Here is a 12460-nt window from a genome sequence, read left to right as displayed (position 1 = left end):
TTCCGGTCGTGAAATGTTTTATTCCGGTGGGACGTTGTTGCGCAAGAAGAATGCACCAGGTTGCTGGTAATTTTGTTGCACAGTCTTGTGCAGCGAGTTGCACAATCTGAGTTTCTGCTATTGCAGTTGTTGCATTGGCGTCCTCTGCTCAACATTAAAACTCACCTTTGTGCTAGTCGACAGAGAACATTAGATGTGGTCCATGGGCACTGTATATTGACTCTGCGGAGACAGAGTTGCTCTAACCTGCCCAGTGACTCTCTGGTCTTCCTTCAGCCTGTGCATAGAATTCTAGAGCCGGAAGGGACAGTGAGGGTCATCCATTCCAACCCCCTGCAATGCAGGAATCTTTTGCCCAGTGTGGGGCTCGAACCCACAGCCCTGAGATTAAGAGCCTTGTGCTCTACCAGCTGAGCTATCCCAGCCTTTGATCACAAGCACTTCTTGCTTTGCTGCTCTGTTTCTGTGAAGGCAGGGCTGGGTCGGCCAAGGCAGAGTGAAGCAGAAAGAAGCAGTGCTGGAAGCAATAGGCAAAGTTTTAGATAAGAGCACAGCTTCCTACAGTCCTCTCCTTAGCTCATAACTGATACGGCTTCTTTTTGATAAGAAAGTCTCTCTATGGGGATATTTTAAAAGCATGCCCTCTGTAGGTAAAAATGGAAAGTGTTCAGAACTGTATGTAGAGTGCAGCAGGTGTAAATGAAATTGTTTTTAGTTGATAACAAGGGTCAAGTAGTCACTTTGTAGGAAGCGCATGAATTATCAGATGGAATATTGATTAAATCAATTATTTAAATCAGCCTTTATTTTTATTTTTGTTAACTTGAAATTGTCTTGTTTTTGAAACCTTTGCATCCTCTGATGCTGTCACAATTTTGTTCCCAAACTCTCTTTGAGGTTCAGCTGTCTCTGGTACTTCTGCTTTGGCAAAAATGTGATCTCCTCAGTAGCTACTGAGTGTGATCTCTTCCATCCCTCCTCCTTTTCTTTCTTTCTTGTCTTTCTTTTTTGAGATAGAAAGTCAATCCTCTTTTGTAAGGATTCATTTAAAACGGGGCCTCATAAATTGAAATGTGCTGTTCTGCTTCTTGGAATGGGAAGCTAAATTGGATTTTGTTACTTAGCTTGCATACTAGATCTCTGCTTTTGTTTTGTTCGTGCCTTGTGCAGCATTTCAAAGTCTGCAGCAAACATCTGTTTCACCTGACTGAATTTTAATTAAACTTGGGGTGCATTCGCTTTCCATCTTTTGCCCCAGAATAAGAGTATCTGATTTTTGACGCTTGTGATAAGATTGCTCTCACTTCCTCCTCAAAACAAATGCTAATTCTCACCCTGACTGCAAGGAGCTTGTATATAAGAATGGCTAAGATTAAACTATGCACCAGGAAGGCCCCAGTTCAAATCTCCCCTCAAGCCTCTTCTTTTCAGCTTGGGTTCCCCACCTGCGATATGGCAGTGATACTGACCTACCTTGTAGGGTGATTGTAAGGACTTCACCAAAATAATGCGTGCAAACAGCTGCAAGTGCTCTCTGCAAATGCTAAATATTACTCCCTCCTTACATTTTAGCGTAATCCTCTGAGGTGGGTCGAGCAAAAAGATAAATGGTTCACCCAGGTCTAGAACTGAGACTTCCTACGTCCAAGCCCAGTATTTTATAGTCGCGGAACCTTAGTAGTTTGTACCTGGTTTTTCTACTTCCCACACCTTTTTGTGGGAATGGGTGTCTTAACTGGTTGCCGGGGAAAGCACCTCCATTGCTTTGAACTGAAGCCGTTTCTCTTAAGTGAAAGCAGCAACGTGGCAACTTGCCTCTGGCCATTCACGAGTTGGCATCTTGGGTATTGGGCAACTACTTCATGGGATGTTATGTGCTTGGTGGGGGCCTTTCTGCTGCTCCCACCACATGGGCAAGGGTGCCTGCCCTGAGAAATTCCTTGTTTCAGGTTTTTCTCCTTGCAATAGCTAAAAACACTAGAAGTGTACCCAATTCTCTGCCTTTCACAATTGGGCATTCTTGCCGGTGTGTGCACACCAGGTGCAATGGGACAGGCATCCCTTTCCGTAAAAGTGTGCTCCTTTTTTGTGTATGCATAAAACCGTAACTTAGACAGTTGGGACCTATTCATCCCTTCCATGTTCCTTAGCAGTTTTGCTTGCAGCATCAGGTATTAAACACATGCAGCCTGCCTTGCAGAAATGTTTGTCCTATCCATTAAGCTGCCATCCTCATCACTCGCCCAAGGCTGTTTCCACCTCTCTATATGCCTTCGACATCTTCACTCGTAGGCTAGATGCAGAATGCAGAACTCCTTCGTTGTCTTTTGGCTGCGTTGTGCGGCTGCTGCTGCGTGCGTTCACGTGCGGAAGGCTGTCTCTTAGGAATGCTAATTTCATGCTTAAAACCCAATGCCATCTCATAGCACACTTGTCAAAAAAATATTGATTTTGAATAATTCAGCATGAAGAGATGTAAAGCAGTAACGGCCGCGCTGCTTAAAAATAAATAAATTGAAGCATCTGTTTAAACAAGCAAATGGCATCAAATAAATTGTGTCTGAGGAGGAAAACGGAACCCAAAGTGAATGTCTATAAGCTCTAAGGCTTAATCTACATAAAGGAGCAAATTCGAAGCAGTAGAATGGACTTTATATCACAGGCAGGGAGTGGGGAGGGGGGGTGAGGGTCATATTTTTCCAATACTCCTTGCAAGAAGAAAACCAACAGAGCAGAAAGTGGGTTGAGTGAGTACCTTTCTCGCTGACGTGCTGCTTTCCTTACTTTATTTTACTGTGTTGGGAGTGTTTTATGCGGGGAGCATTGAAAATGCCACTTTCTTCGACCTGTAGCCTTTACAGGGCATAGATCAGGACTCAGCTAGTGGTAGAAATGGAGCTGGCTTGCGAGGGTTGGGAGGAAGAACATTTCACCTCTGCTTGTCCCACAAATACATGGAGCAGACTTGGAAACAAGATCTTTCCTGTTGGTACTGCTCTGTGCAGTTACGGTATCACCAGAAGGGCCTTAGCCCATGGACCAGCCTTTATGCCCCATAAGAGCTGCTGAGCGGGTCAGACTCCTGCTGAAAGTGGTGGGGCTTGTATTCGCTGCCAAACTTAGAACACTGGATTGCAAAGAAATAATTGGGTGTGTTCTCATGCATGTATGCTCTTACCTGAATAATAATAATAATAATAATAATAATAATAATAATAATAATTAATAATAATAATTTATTTATACTCTGCCCATCTGGCTGAGTTTCCCCAGCCACTCTGGGCGGCTCCCAATCGAGTGTTAAAAACAATACAGCATTAAATATTAAAAATTTCCCTAAACAGGGCTGCCTTCAGATGTCTTTTAAAGATAAGATAGTAGTTTATTGCCTTGACATCTGCTGGGAAGGTGTTTTACAGGGCAGGCGCCACTACCAAGAAGGCCCTCTGCCTGGTTCCCTGTAACCTCACTTCTCGCAGCGAGGGAACCACCAGAAAGCCCTCGGTGCTGGACCTCAGTGTCCGGGCTCGACAATGGGGGTGGAGACGCTCCTTCAGGTATACAGGACCAAGGCCGTTTAGGGCTTTAAAGGTCAGCACCAACACTTTGAATTGTGCTCGGAAACGTACTGGGTGGGTATGGCTGGGGCAAGAGGGCTTGCTTCCACTTGGAAAGTCTTGCCTAGTTCAATGTCTGTGTAGTACTTGCCTGGTAACCATTGCTGCCTCCAAGGCTAGTGGGTTTTGTTTTGTTTAATTTGGCTTTGTCAGAAACCAGAATGTGCCACCACTACTTGATTTTTATCACATTTTGTATGCTCTCTTCTAAGGAGCTAAGGAATGGTTGTTTTGTCACAGTTTATGACCCTATAAAGTTAGATATCGTGACTGACTGAAGATGGCACAGTGAGTGGCCGTTTGAACCTGGATCTCCCTGCTCCAAGTCTGACAAGACAATGGCCTTCCAAGCCTACAATGAGTAGAGTAACTCAAGAGTAACGCAGCTTACATGCTTTTACACCTGACAACAGAACATTTTAATTTGGCGTGTCATATTCAAGAAAAATCGCTGTAGTTGTTGCTGCTTCACTGGCTCCCTGTTTTTTTATTTCATAGCATAGGGGAAGGAAGAATGTGTCTTATGAGAAATAGGCTGCTCCACGCACTTGCTTTTCGGTGACTTAAATACACATAGGGTGAAATGTTTTCAGGCTGTTCTCTTCCTATGGTGGTTTGGGATCATTCTGTCTTGAGCTTTGTCACATTACAACTGAATTGCACGTGACTTTGTATTTTGTGGTGATGGGTGCTCTCTTCCCCTTCACTAGGTGGACCTCTTCAAAAAGACACTCTTGTTAATTCCTATTCATCTGGAAGTCCACTGGTCCCTAATTACTGTGAATCTTCCTAACCGAATTATTTCGTTTTACGACTCTCAAGGCATTCACTTTAAGTTCTGTGTCGAGGTAAGAGCAACTTGTTGTTATAGCTGTTCTACTAAACAGCGTCGGCCTTAGAAAAAGCACTTAGGCCCCCCCCCCCCAATCCTTTCACAGGGCTCTGATTTTTTCGGTAATCCTTTGAAGCTTCTAATCTACACATTTCAGGACTCTTTGGCCCAAAAGAGAGAGCACTGTCAGTGTGGAAACTGGCCCAGATGTAGTTCAGAAGTTGTTGTGTGAATTAGACTCTAATCTTCAGGCAAGTGATAAGACATACCAGTCTCAAGGATCCCAGGCCAGGTACTATATTGTCTTGGCGTTTCCTTGTCTTGGCTCTGCCCAAAACCTTTTGTTCTTGCAACTCTGCTGCAGCCACAAACCCTAGGAGTTTATATAATTTCAAGACTTGCTTCTCCAGCAGTACATTTCGTGCATACCCCACATTCACGAAAGCGACAGTTCCTATCCAGTGTATCTAAATTAATCCTAAATAGCTTCAGAATAGTTTATGCCCTTTATCAGTCCCACTTCTACCCTGCTCCCTTCGGTAAAGATCTCAAGGCCCTGTGTATGATGTTTATTTCATTTTTACCTTTTGCATTGGGCCTGCTCGGTGTTCTTGTGAGCTTGGGGTCTCCCAGCTTCACACGATGGGCTATTGCAGAATTAATCACAGTCTCCTTCAGTCCAAGCCGAAAACTCTTCACTATACCCACAGGTATCCTCTGCAGGGAAGCACTCAATTAAGATGTTTTCATAGCAGTATTCAAATGGCCCTTATTCTTGTCCCCCACCCCCTCTTCTTTAAAGAACATACGCAAATACTTGCTGACAGAAGCTAGAGAAAAGAACCACCCCGATTTCCTTCAGGATTGGCAGACTGCTGTTACAAAGGTAAGGACCACCTGTGTGGTTTTTAGAAAGATGGCTTTGTAGAATAAGATGAAACATGCAACGTCCACCGGAAGTCAGAAATCTCCACCTTTCCCCAGGAAGCCCAGAGAGCGTTTGCTACGAAAACCCTCAACATGTGACGTGTTCCCACCAAACTAAGAATGCAGGGATGGGGAGCCTGTAGCCCCCCAGATTCTTTGGGACTACAACTCTCATCAGCTCCTCCTGGCGTGGCCGATGCTCAGGAATTATGGGAAATGGAGTCCAGGAACATCTGGAAGGCACAGCGAGCATAAGAAGAGCCTTCTGGATCAGCCAGTGACCTGCCTGGTCCAGCAACCTGGTCTCCTAGTGGCCAACCAGATGCCTTTAGGGTTCCTGAGCAGTACCTGAGCACAAAACACTCTCCCTCCTGCATTTTCCAGCAACTACTATTCAGAAGCATTGCTGCCTCTTGACAGGGGAGGCAGAACATAACCATCAGGGCTGGCAGCCAGTGAGAAGCATTGGGGGGGGGGGTTGGCTTGCCACAAGCTCTACCTGCGCTGCAATGATGCCTCTTGCTTCTGCGTGAGAATGGGCGGGGATTCCCAGGGATTCAGCCGCAGCCAAACTAGCTGCCTCCATTTGCAACCAGGCGGTATATACCGTATTTTTCGCTCTCTAAGACTCACTTTTCCCCTCCTAAAAAGTAAGGGGAAATGTGTGTGCGTCTTACGGAGTGACAGCAGGCGGGAGGCTCTGCTCAGCGCTCCCTTTAAAGAGCCGCACACACACTCCGTGCGCTCTTTAAAGGGAGCGCGGCTCTTGGGGGAGTCTTAGCCGCGCACAGCCTCTCCCGGGCAGGGGGGGGGGGGTGAAGGCTCCTGCTGCCCGGGAGAGGCTGCGTGCGGCTATCCCATAAGCCAGGACAGCCAGCGGGATCACTGTGCAGCGATCCTGCTAGCTGTGCTGGCTTCTGGGATTCGGAATATTTTTTTTCTTGTTTTCTTCTTCCAAAAAAACTAGGTGCGTCTTATAGTCTGGTGCATCTTATAGAGCGAAAAATACAGTAATTCTGGTGAAATAAATGAAATCGTGAAATGGGAAAAAAATCTGTGGTGGAGGTGGAATGGGGAAATTAGAGTTGGGCAGTATTTTACGTTCAAAACCGCTGTGGATTCATGGCTGTGCTAGGATGGAGTTAGCAGATTGTAGGCAACAGCTTGTTGCATGACCGAAAGAAGCACATCTTATCTGAGGTGCCTGGGGGGCTGCTGCAGTGAATGGCAGGGGGGTTTAAAAGTGGTGGAAGTGACCCCCCCCCCCCCGATCTACCAAGACATCCACGTTACTCCAGTACGACAGCCGCTTGCAACCAGATGTAGTCTGGCAGTGATAAAAGGGAACAACTTGTGTGAAGTGCAAACGAGGGAATTTGTGACTTGCATAACCGTATCCTGTAATAGTTCTGAAGAGATAAAATGGGTCATTGAACATTAAGCTGTCTCCCAACGGCTTCCTGGTACAATGAGGCATCTTGAGGCTTTATTACTGCATGAGGAAGTTCTCTCACTTCTCCTCCACCCCCACCCCCCAAAAAAAGTGACTCTCTGCAGCCCTGGGGGCGGGGAGGTAGTTTGAGGTCTAGGACATAACCTAACCTCTGGAGCGTCTGGTGATTTTTATGTCTGGAGAATCTGGAAGATGTGCTGGTAAGCTGGAGTGTTTCCAAGCTTGTAATCTTTGCAGGGAGCAGGAGATTCAGGACCTATCCTTTGTTGTGTTTTTCAAGTGCACACCTAAAAATAATACAGATGCCACTGTGGCACCTGTCTTTTTAAATATACATTTTGAATATTATTGTACCTAAAACTGCACTGTTCAAAAATATAGATTTGACAGGCCCTTCTCCCTGTGCTTACAATCTAAAGACTATTTGCACCATGGAGGAAGTAAAAGGAGAACCTATTTAATTTCATATTACTTGTAAGCCACTTTGGTAGGATTCATATCCTGAAAGATGGGATATAAATAATTGTAGTACGTTTGCAGGGGGTGACTCAGGGTGGTGGATGGCTGTCCTACTTGGCCCAGCGGACATATTGCCGAAGTCCTCCTTAAGAAACCCAGTTCTCTCCTTCCTTGTACACTTAATGAAACAGGTCTCCAGGATTCACTGGGGGAAGCTTGCGTGGACGTAGCAATTTTGGGGAGGTGTGGATGGGATAATGGCACACACCAGCCAGACCTGCGGAGGGGACCTTGGATGCAGGCAGGTGGACTAGTTGCCGGGGCCCACAGGCTCTGGCCGGGGGTGGCGGGTGCCAAAGCACAGTAAAAACACGGGGCTGTAGAATGGTCATTTGGTTGCAAAAACATACTTGTCACTTCATGCATTATGCCACTGTTTATCAAACTTGAGCCCCCAGCTGTTGTTGGGACTACAACTCCCATCATCCCTAGCGAGGAGGGACAGTGGTCAGGGATGATGGGAGTTGTAGTCCAGCAGTGGCTGAGGACCCAGCTTTGAGAAACACTGGCAGAATGCATGAAGCAGCCATCGAGTAGCCCCACTAAGACCCAGCCAGAACTTAACTTTCCTTCTTTCCAACACTAGAAAGTGCTTGTGGCCGTGTTGCTGAGGATTAGGCCCGTGATGTTGAGCTGCTTTCTGTGCCTCTTTGAGCACCTGCTACAGATTAGCCTGAAACACACTGACTTGGTTCCTGCAGAACTGATGAGTAAAAATGTGTCCCGTACCAAACCTTCAAATTACTGGCATTGATATGCAGGCTAGTCACTCTAAAATACTTCCATTTGCCATAGCTTTATGCCTTTGTAGCTTTCTAAAGCTGTTAAGGAGGTGGGATGCAGAAATCTCTCCCTCCCTCACCCCCCCCCCCATGAAGCCTAGAGACAAATGCTTCTCTGATCTGGCGCATTTGGGCTTCTGCGGGCGCCAGTGTGCAAGCACGAAACAAATTCTTCCTGTGTAAAGCAGATAGCAATGTTCAAATATTTACTCAAAATAATTGAGGAGAAACTATCCTGCTGAGGTCATTGAAAATTCGGTGCTGGGCTGGGAGATGTAATTTGTTTTCTATTATAAAATTTGTGTGAAATTACTTGGCCCGATCCATGCAAGGATCTGAGCACTTCCTTGAGTATAGAATGCATGGGCTGTGTGACACAGCCCAGTCTGTCGTGACCTCTTGGCTTTGATTTACTTCAGAGGACCATCCCCTAAAATAAGCTACTCTCTCTCTCTCTTTTTTTTTTTATTTAAAAAAAGAAGGATGGGAAACCTTAGGCCCTTAGACCTGGCCAGAATGGCCTGTGGTCAGAGATGGTTGCAGGTTCCCCATCCCTGAACTGTTAGAACTGTTTCCCCCACTTCAAAGTGGGAAAAAGTAATGTTTTGCTGTTGAATTATATCTGAATTTCAGGTTGATGTGGATATAGACTTCATCCCAAAAGGTCCTGGGACGAATCCACCCTTGCTCTGGGATCCCAGGGATTTCTGCTCTACTTGTATGTGTCCCACGCCCCCTCCATCTGTTCCAGAAGTTTGGGGGAACTTCCAGGACAGATTTAGGGAGCAAGAGCAGAAGAGGGGGCGTTCTTTGTGCTGACGGGACAAGGGAGTTAGTGCTATGTTGGGTTCCACCTTCTAAGTCTGCAGATGCTGTTGCTCCTGCAAAAACATCCCTTCCCTGGCGCAGTGTAGAAGTGATGAGGTGTTGCCTGCTGTCTCTTTCCCTCTCCACATTGCTGCTAGAGTCACTCCTCTTTGCTGGCTCCAGACGAGAGCGAAGTAGGGAGAGTCGAGATGTGAGACAGTGCAGAAAAATATGAGAGTGGTTGATCAGCAACCGCCGGGTACCCCTTGCTCGCTGCTACTGGATCATCCTGCAAGCAGTCGAAGAGCGCAAGTGGTTATCTGCCTGGTGTCCCACAAGCCCAATTGGCAAAGGACTTGTGCCACGAAGAGGAGTATATAAGAAAAGTGGCTGCTGGATCAGCCCAAGGCCCATCTAGTCATAGACTTGTAGAGCTGGAAGGGACCACCAGGGTCATTTATTCCAACTCCCTGCAATGCAGGAATCTTTTGCTCAGTGTGGGGCTTGAACCCACGATCCTGGGATTAGGAGTCTCATGCTTTACCAACTGAGCTACCCCAGCATCAGGTCCAGCGCTCTGTTCTCTCAGTGGCCAATTGGATACCTGCAGGACAGCTCTCTTCCCACCTGTGCACCCAGGGTTCTTTCTCTTGTATCACCCTTTCGACAGGTGTGGCTAGGAAGTGTGGAGGCTGCTCCCCCAGCTTTCATTTGGAGGAGAGTCTTGAATGGGGAATCATTCTGTGGATGTTTGAAATTTGTTTGCGTTTCCCCCCCACCCCTCTTCCCCTTCTAGTGCATTCCACAACAGAAAAACGACAGTGACTGTGGAGTTTTTGTGCTCCAGGTAAGGATGCAATCCTTTTTTTATATTTTATTATTTTTGTGTGGGCTTCCTCCCTCTTTAGAATCTTCCTTGTAATAATTTTCGGTTCTGGTTCCTAAACCTCTCTCTCATTTCTCTCCCCCCACAGTACTGCAAGTGCCTCGCCTTAGACCAGCCTTTTCAGTTCTCCCAGGAAGACATGCCTCGGGTGCGAAAAAGGATTTACAAGGAGCTCTGCGAATGCCGGCTAATAGACTAATAAAAAGGAAGAGAAGGAAAGAGAGAAGCTACTCCTTTCGGCATTTTCGAAGAGCCCTGGCTGGTATTTTGTGTACTTGAATTTTCTGAGAAACTTCCATGGATTTCAAAACGAGTCTTGGCGGAGCAGTGTGGCCAACACAATTACCTCAAACATTTTTTCTGACATGCTCCTTAACCGGCGGACCTGCCACAAAATATTCCCGATGTCAGTCGTTGGTTCCCCCCTCCCCCCTTTTCTTTTCGTTTTCTAATGTTCTTTCCTGTATTTAATATTTATTATCTTAAAAACGCATGCGCATAGGCAAAGCATGCGACTAAACGAGAAGTATAAAACTGTAGAATTGGTGCACCTTTTGAAATGTAGCTAGAAACAGAAGAGAATAATACAGGTTAAACTTTTTTGTCTGAAAACATAAAAAATGCATGTTCCATTCCCCCCCCTCTCTGATGCAATAATGCTTTGAATGTACAAAGAAACCCAATGCCATAACGAGAGCAGTTACAACATTTCTTCCAGAAAAACGACAACCTGAGACTATTCCTCCTTCAGCCTTTTTAAAAAAAAGCTCTAAATCCCCATTATATTGGGAAGAAGAGGGGTGTGTTGGAAACTGGCCTATATATTTGATTTGTGGAAGTCCAGTAAAGTTTTAAATCATTGCAACTTGGGGGGAGGGGGGGGAGAAAATCTACTAGGTGGCTACTAGATCACCCTACAGTTCAAAAGCAATCCCTTGTACACGAGACTCTTTAGTACTAATAAAAGATGGAGATGCTAGTTCGGTTCGGATTTGGTGGTGTTGCTCCTACACTTGCTCTGGAAACGTCTTTTTTTTTTTTTAATATGGTCCCATTCTCAGGTGATTTGTAGGCCACCTCTGAGCCTCTCTGCCTGCCTTTACTTCTCTCCCCCCCCCCCCCCAAACTCCCTTTTCTTGTTCCTTGTGTTTGTTGTGGTGTCGGTGACAGGGTCAAGAGGACAACAGCTCTTTTATCTATCTGTAAGTTTTCTTGCTTCTTGGGGCTTGTCCTGCAGGGAGTCTTAAGATTCACCCCGTGTGCTTCAGTGTAGTCCTGCCCCTTCTTTCGGCGTGGTCCGCTTGTCCCTTGGCTTAGGACCAGTGTGATCACTTTCTCCGAGGCTGACTTCTCTCTCTCTCTCTCTCTCGTGTGTGTGCGTGTGCGTGCGTGCCAGGAATAAAACTTTTAAATGTGGATAAAGTTACTTTGCGTACTTGAAGAATGTGTGATCTTCTGTTCAAGCTTTCTGAGAAAGAAAAGCCGAGAGTATTGGATGGGAGTGGGGGGCAGGCAGCAATACGCTAGAGTACCTACACTGCGTGAAATTCCCACCATCCTCTTGGGCAAAGTCTGTATGCATATCCTGAGGTCTAGTAACTTGGCTTCTTTCCTTTTTCTGTGCTTGAATGAAAGCTGAATCTGGGGACCCTTCCGCCAGCCACAGAATTCCGCAATTTCACATTTACCTGGCGCAGCTAGAGATGTCCTGATTTTGAGAACCCCGGCGTGAACTTTCCTGGAAAATTGCTGATTTGAAGATGGATACTGTTAGAGGTTCAAATAAGAGGAGTGGCATTCAGAGCTTCCATTCCATTCTCATTTACTGAGAAATCCCTGCATGTTTTTCCCTGGTCAGAACCTCATAGAATCATAAAATTGGAACGTGCCCCAGATAGTCCTGCAATTCACTCTTCCTATTCTAATAAAGGGTGGGTTCTTTTCATTGCTCCTAAGTTGAAAAGGTTTTTCAGATATAATAATAATAATAATAATAATAATAATAATAATAATAATAATAATAATAATAATAATGTATTCGGCACCAATTCTTAAAAGTTAGCAGCTGGGGTAGTCATGTCATTGGCAAATGGAGCTGGTCTCTCAGCAGAGCCGATGGAGTGCCTCTGCTTTTTCTCCTTCTGCAGCAGCCTGATGGAACAGTTGCTTGCCAAGTTGCTGAAGGAGGCAGGAGCCTGATGGATAACGTAGTGCTTTTGCTCTGGAAGCGGCCACCTCCCTGCTGCAGTGGCCCCTCTAATTCCATCACGTTCATTGGACTGCTACGCTTGTTCTGCCAAGCAGGATGGCTGTACAGTACAAGCATATTTCTGTTGTTGCCATCCCGTCTCAACTCTGGCTCCGGTGAGCAATAATGTAATTTAGTTTCTTGGCGCTCTGTACAAATGCAGTCACCAATGGTGCAGTGCACAAAGTCCTGGAGACGTAAGAATCTATTCCAGAAGCATGTGCAAAGATTATCTCCTATCCCCTTAGTAAAGCGCATGTAGCAGATTTTTTAAAAAACTAGCTTTAACTTGCCACCTGCTGGAGTGTCCACTAAATTAAATGTGCAAGGCTTGCAGACCTTTATTTTGCAAGGTTTCGTGCCTACGCTGCCTTCAAGCAATTCATCAT

General features: G+C 45.9%; 1 protein-coding gene and 1 non-coding gene across 4 annotated transcripts in view; one reads left to right on the top strand and one right to left on the bottom strand.

Annotated features, from left to right (window-relative positions):
• The window catches only part of SENP5 (SUMO specific peptidase 5), a 32599-nt gene extending 21797 nt beyond the window's left edge, over positions 1–10802 (top strand). For all 3 annotated transcript variants that reach the window (XM_028731682.2, XM_028731685.2, XM_028731681.2), the window contains 4 exons: positions 4328–4465; positions 5252–5335; positions 9734–9784; positions 9912–10802. In XM_028731682.2, the coding sequence (XP_028587515.2) occupies positions 4328–4465; positions 5252–5335; positions 9734–9784; positions 9912–10022 (384 nt within the window). In that variant the 3' untranslated portion in view covers positions 10023–10802. The remainder of the gene's footprint in view (positions 1–4327; positions 4466–5251; positions 5336–9733; positions 9785–9911) is intronic.
• On the bottom strand, positions 9427–9499 carry TRNAR-CCU (transfer RNA arginine (anticodon CCU)). The gene has a single exon. It is a non-coding gene; the product is annotated as a tRNA-Arg (tRNA).
• Positions 10803–12460: the final 1658 nt, after the last annotated feature.

Source organism: Podarcis muralis, chromosome 6 (assembly GCF_964188315.1).
Source record: "Podarcis muralis chromosome 6, rPodMur119.hap1.1, whole genome shotgun sequence".
Taxonomy (NCBI): domain Eukaryota; kingdom Metazoa; phylum Chordata; class Lepidosauria; order Squamata; family Lacertidae; genus Podarcis; species Podarcis muralis.
The sequence above is the reverse complement of the archived record's forward strand: the minus strand, read 5'-3'. Positions and strand labels throughout refer to the sequence as shown.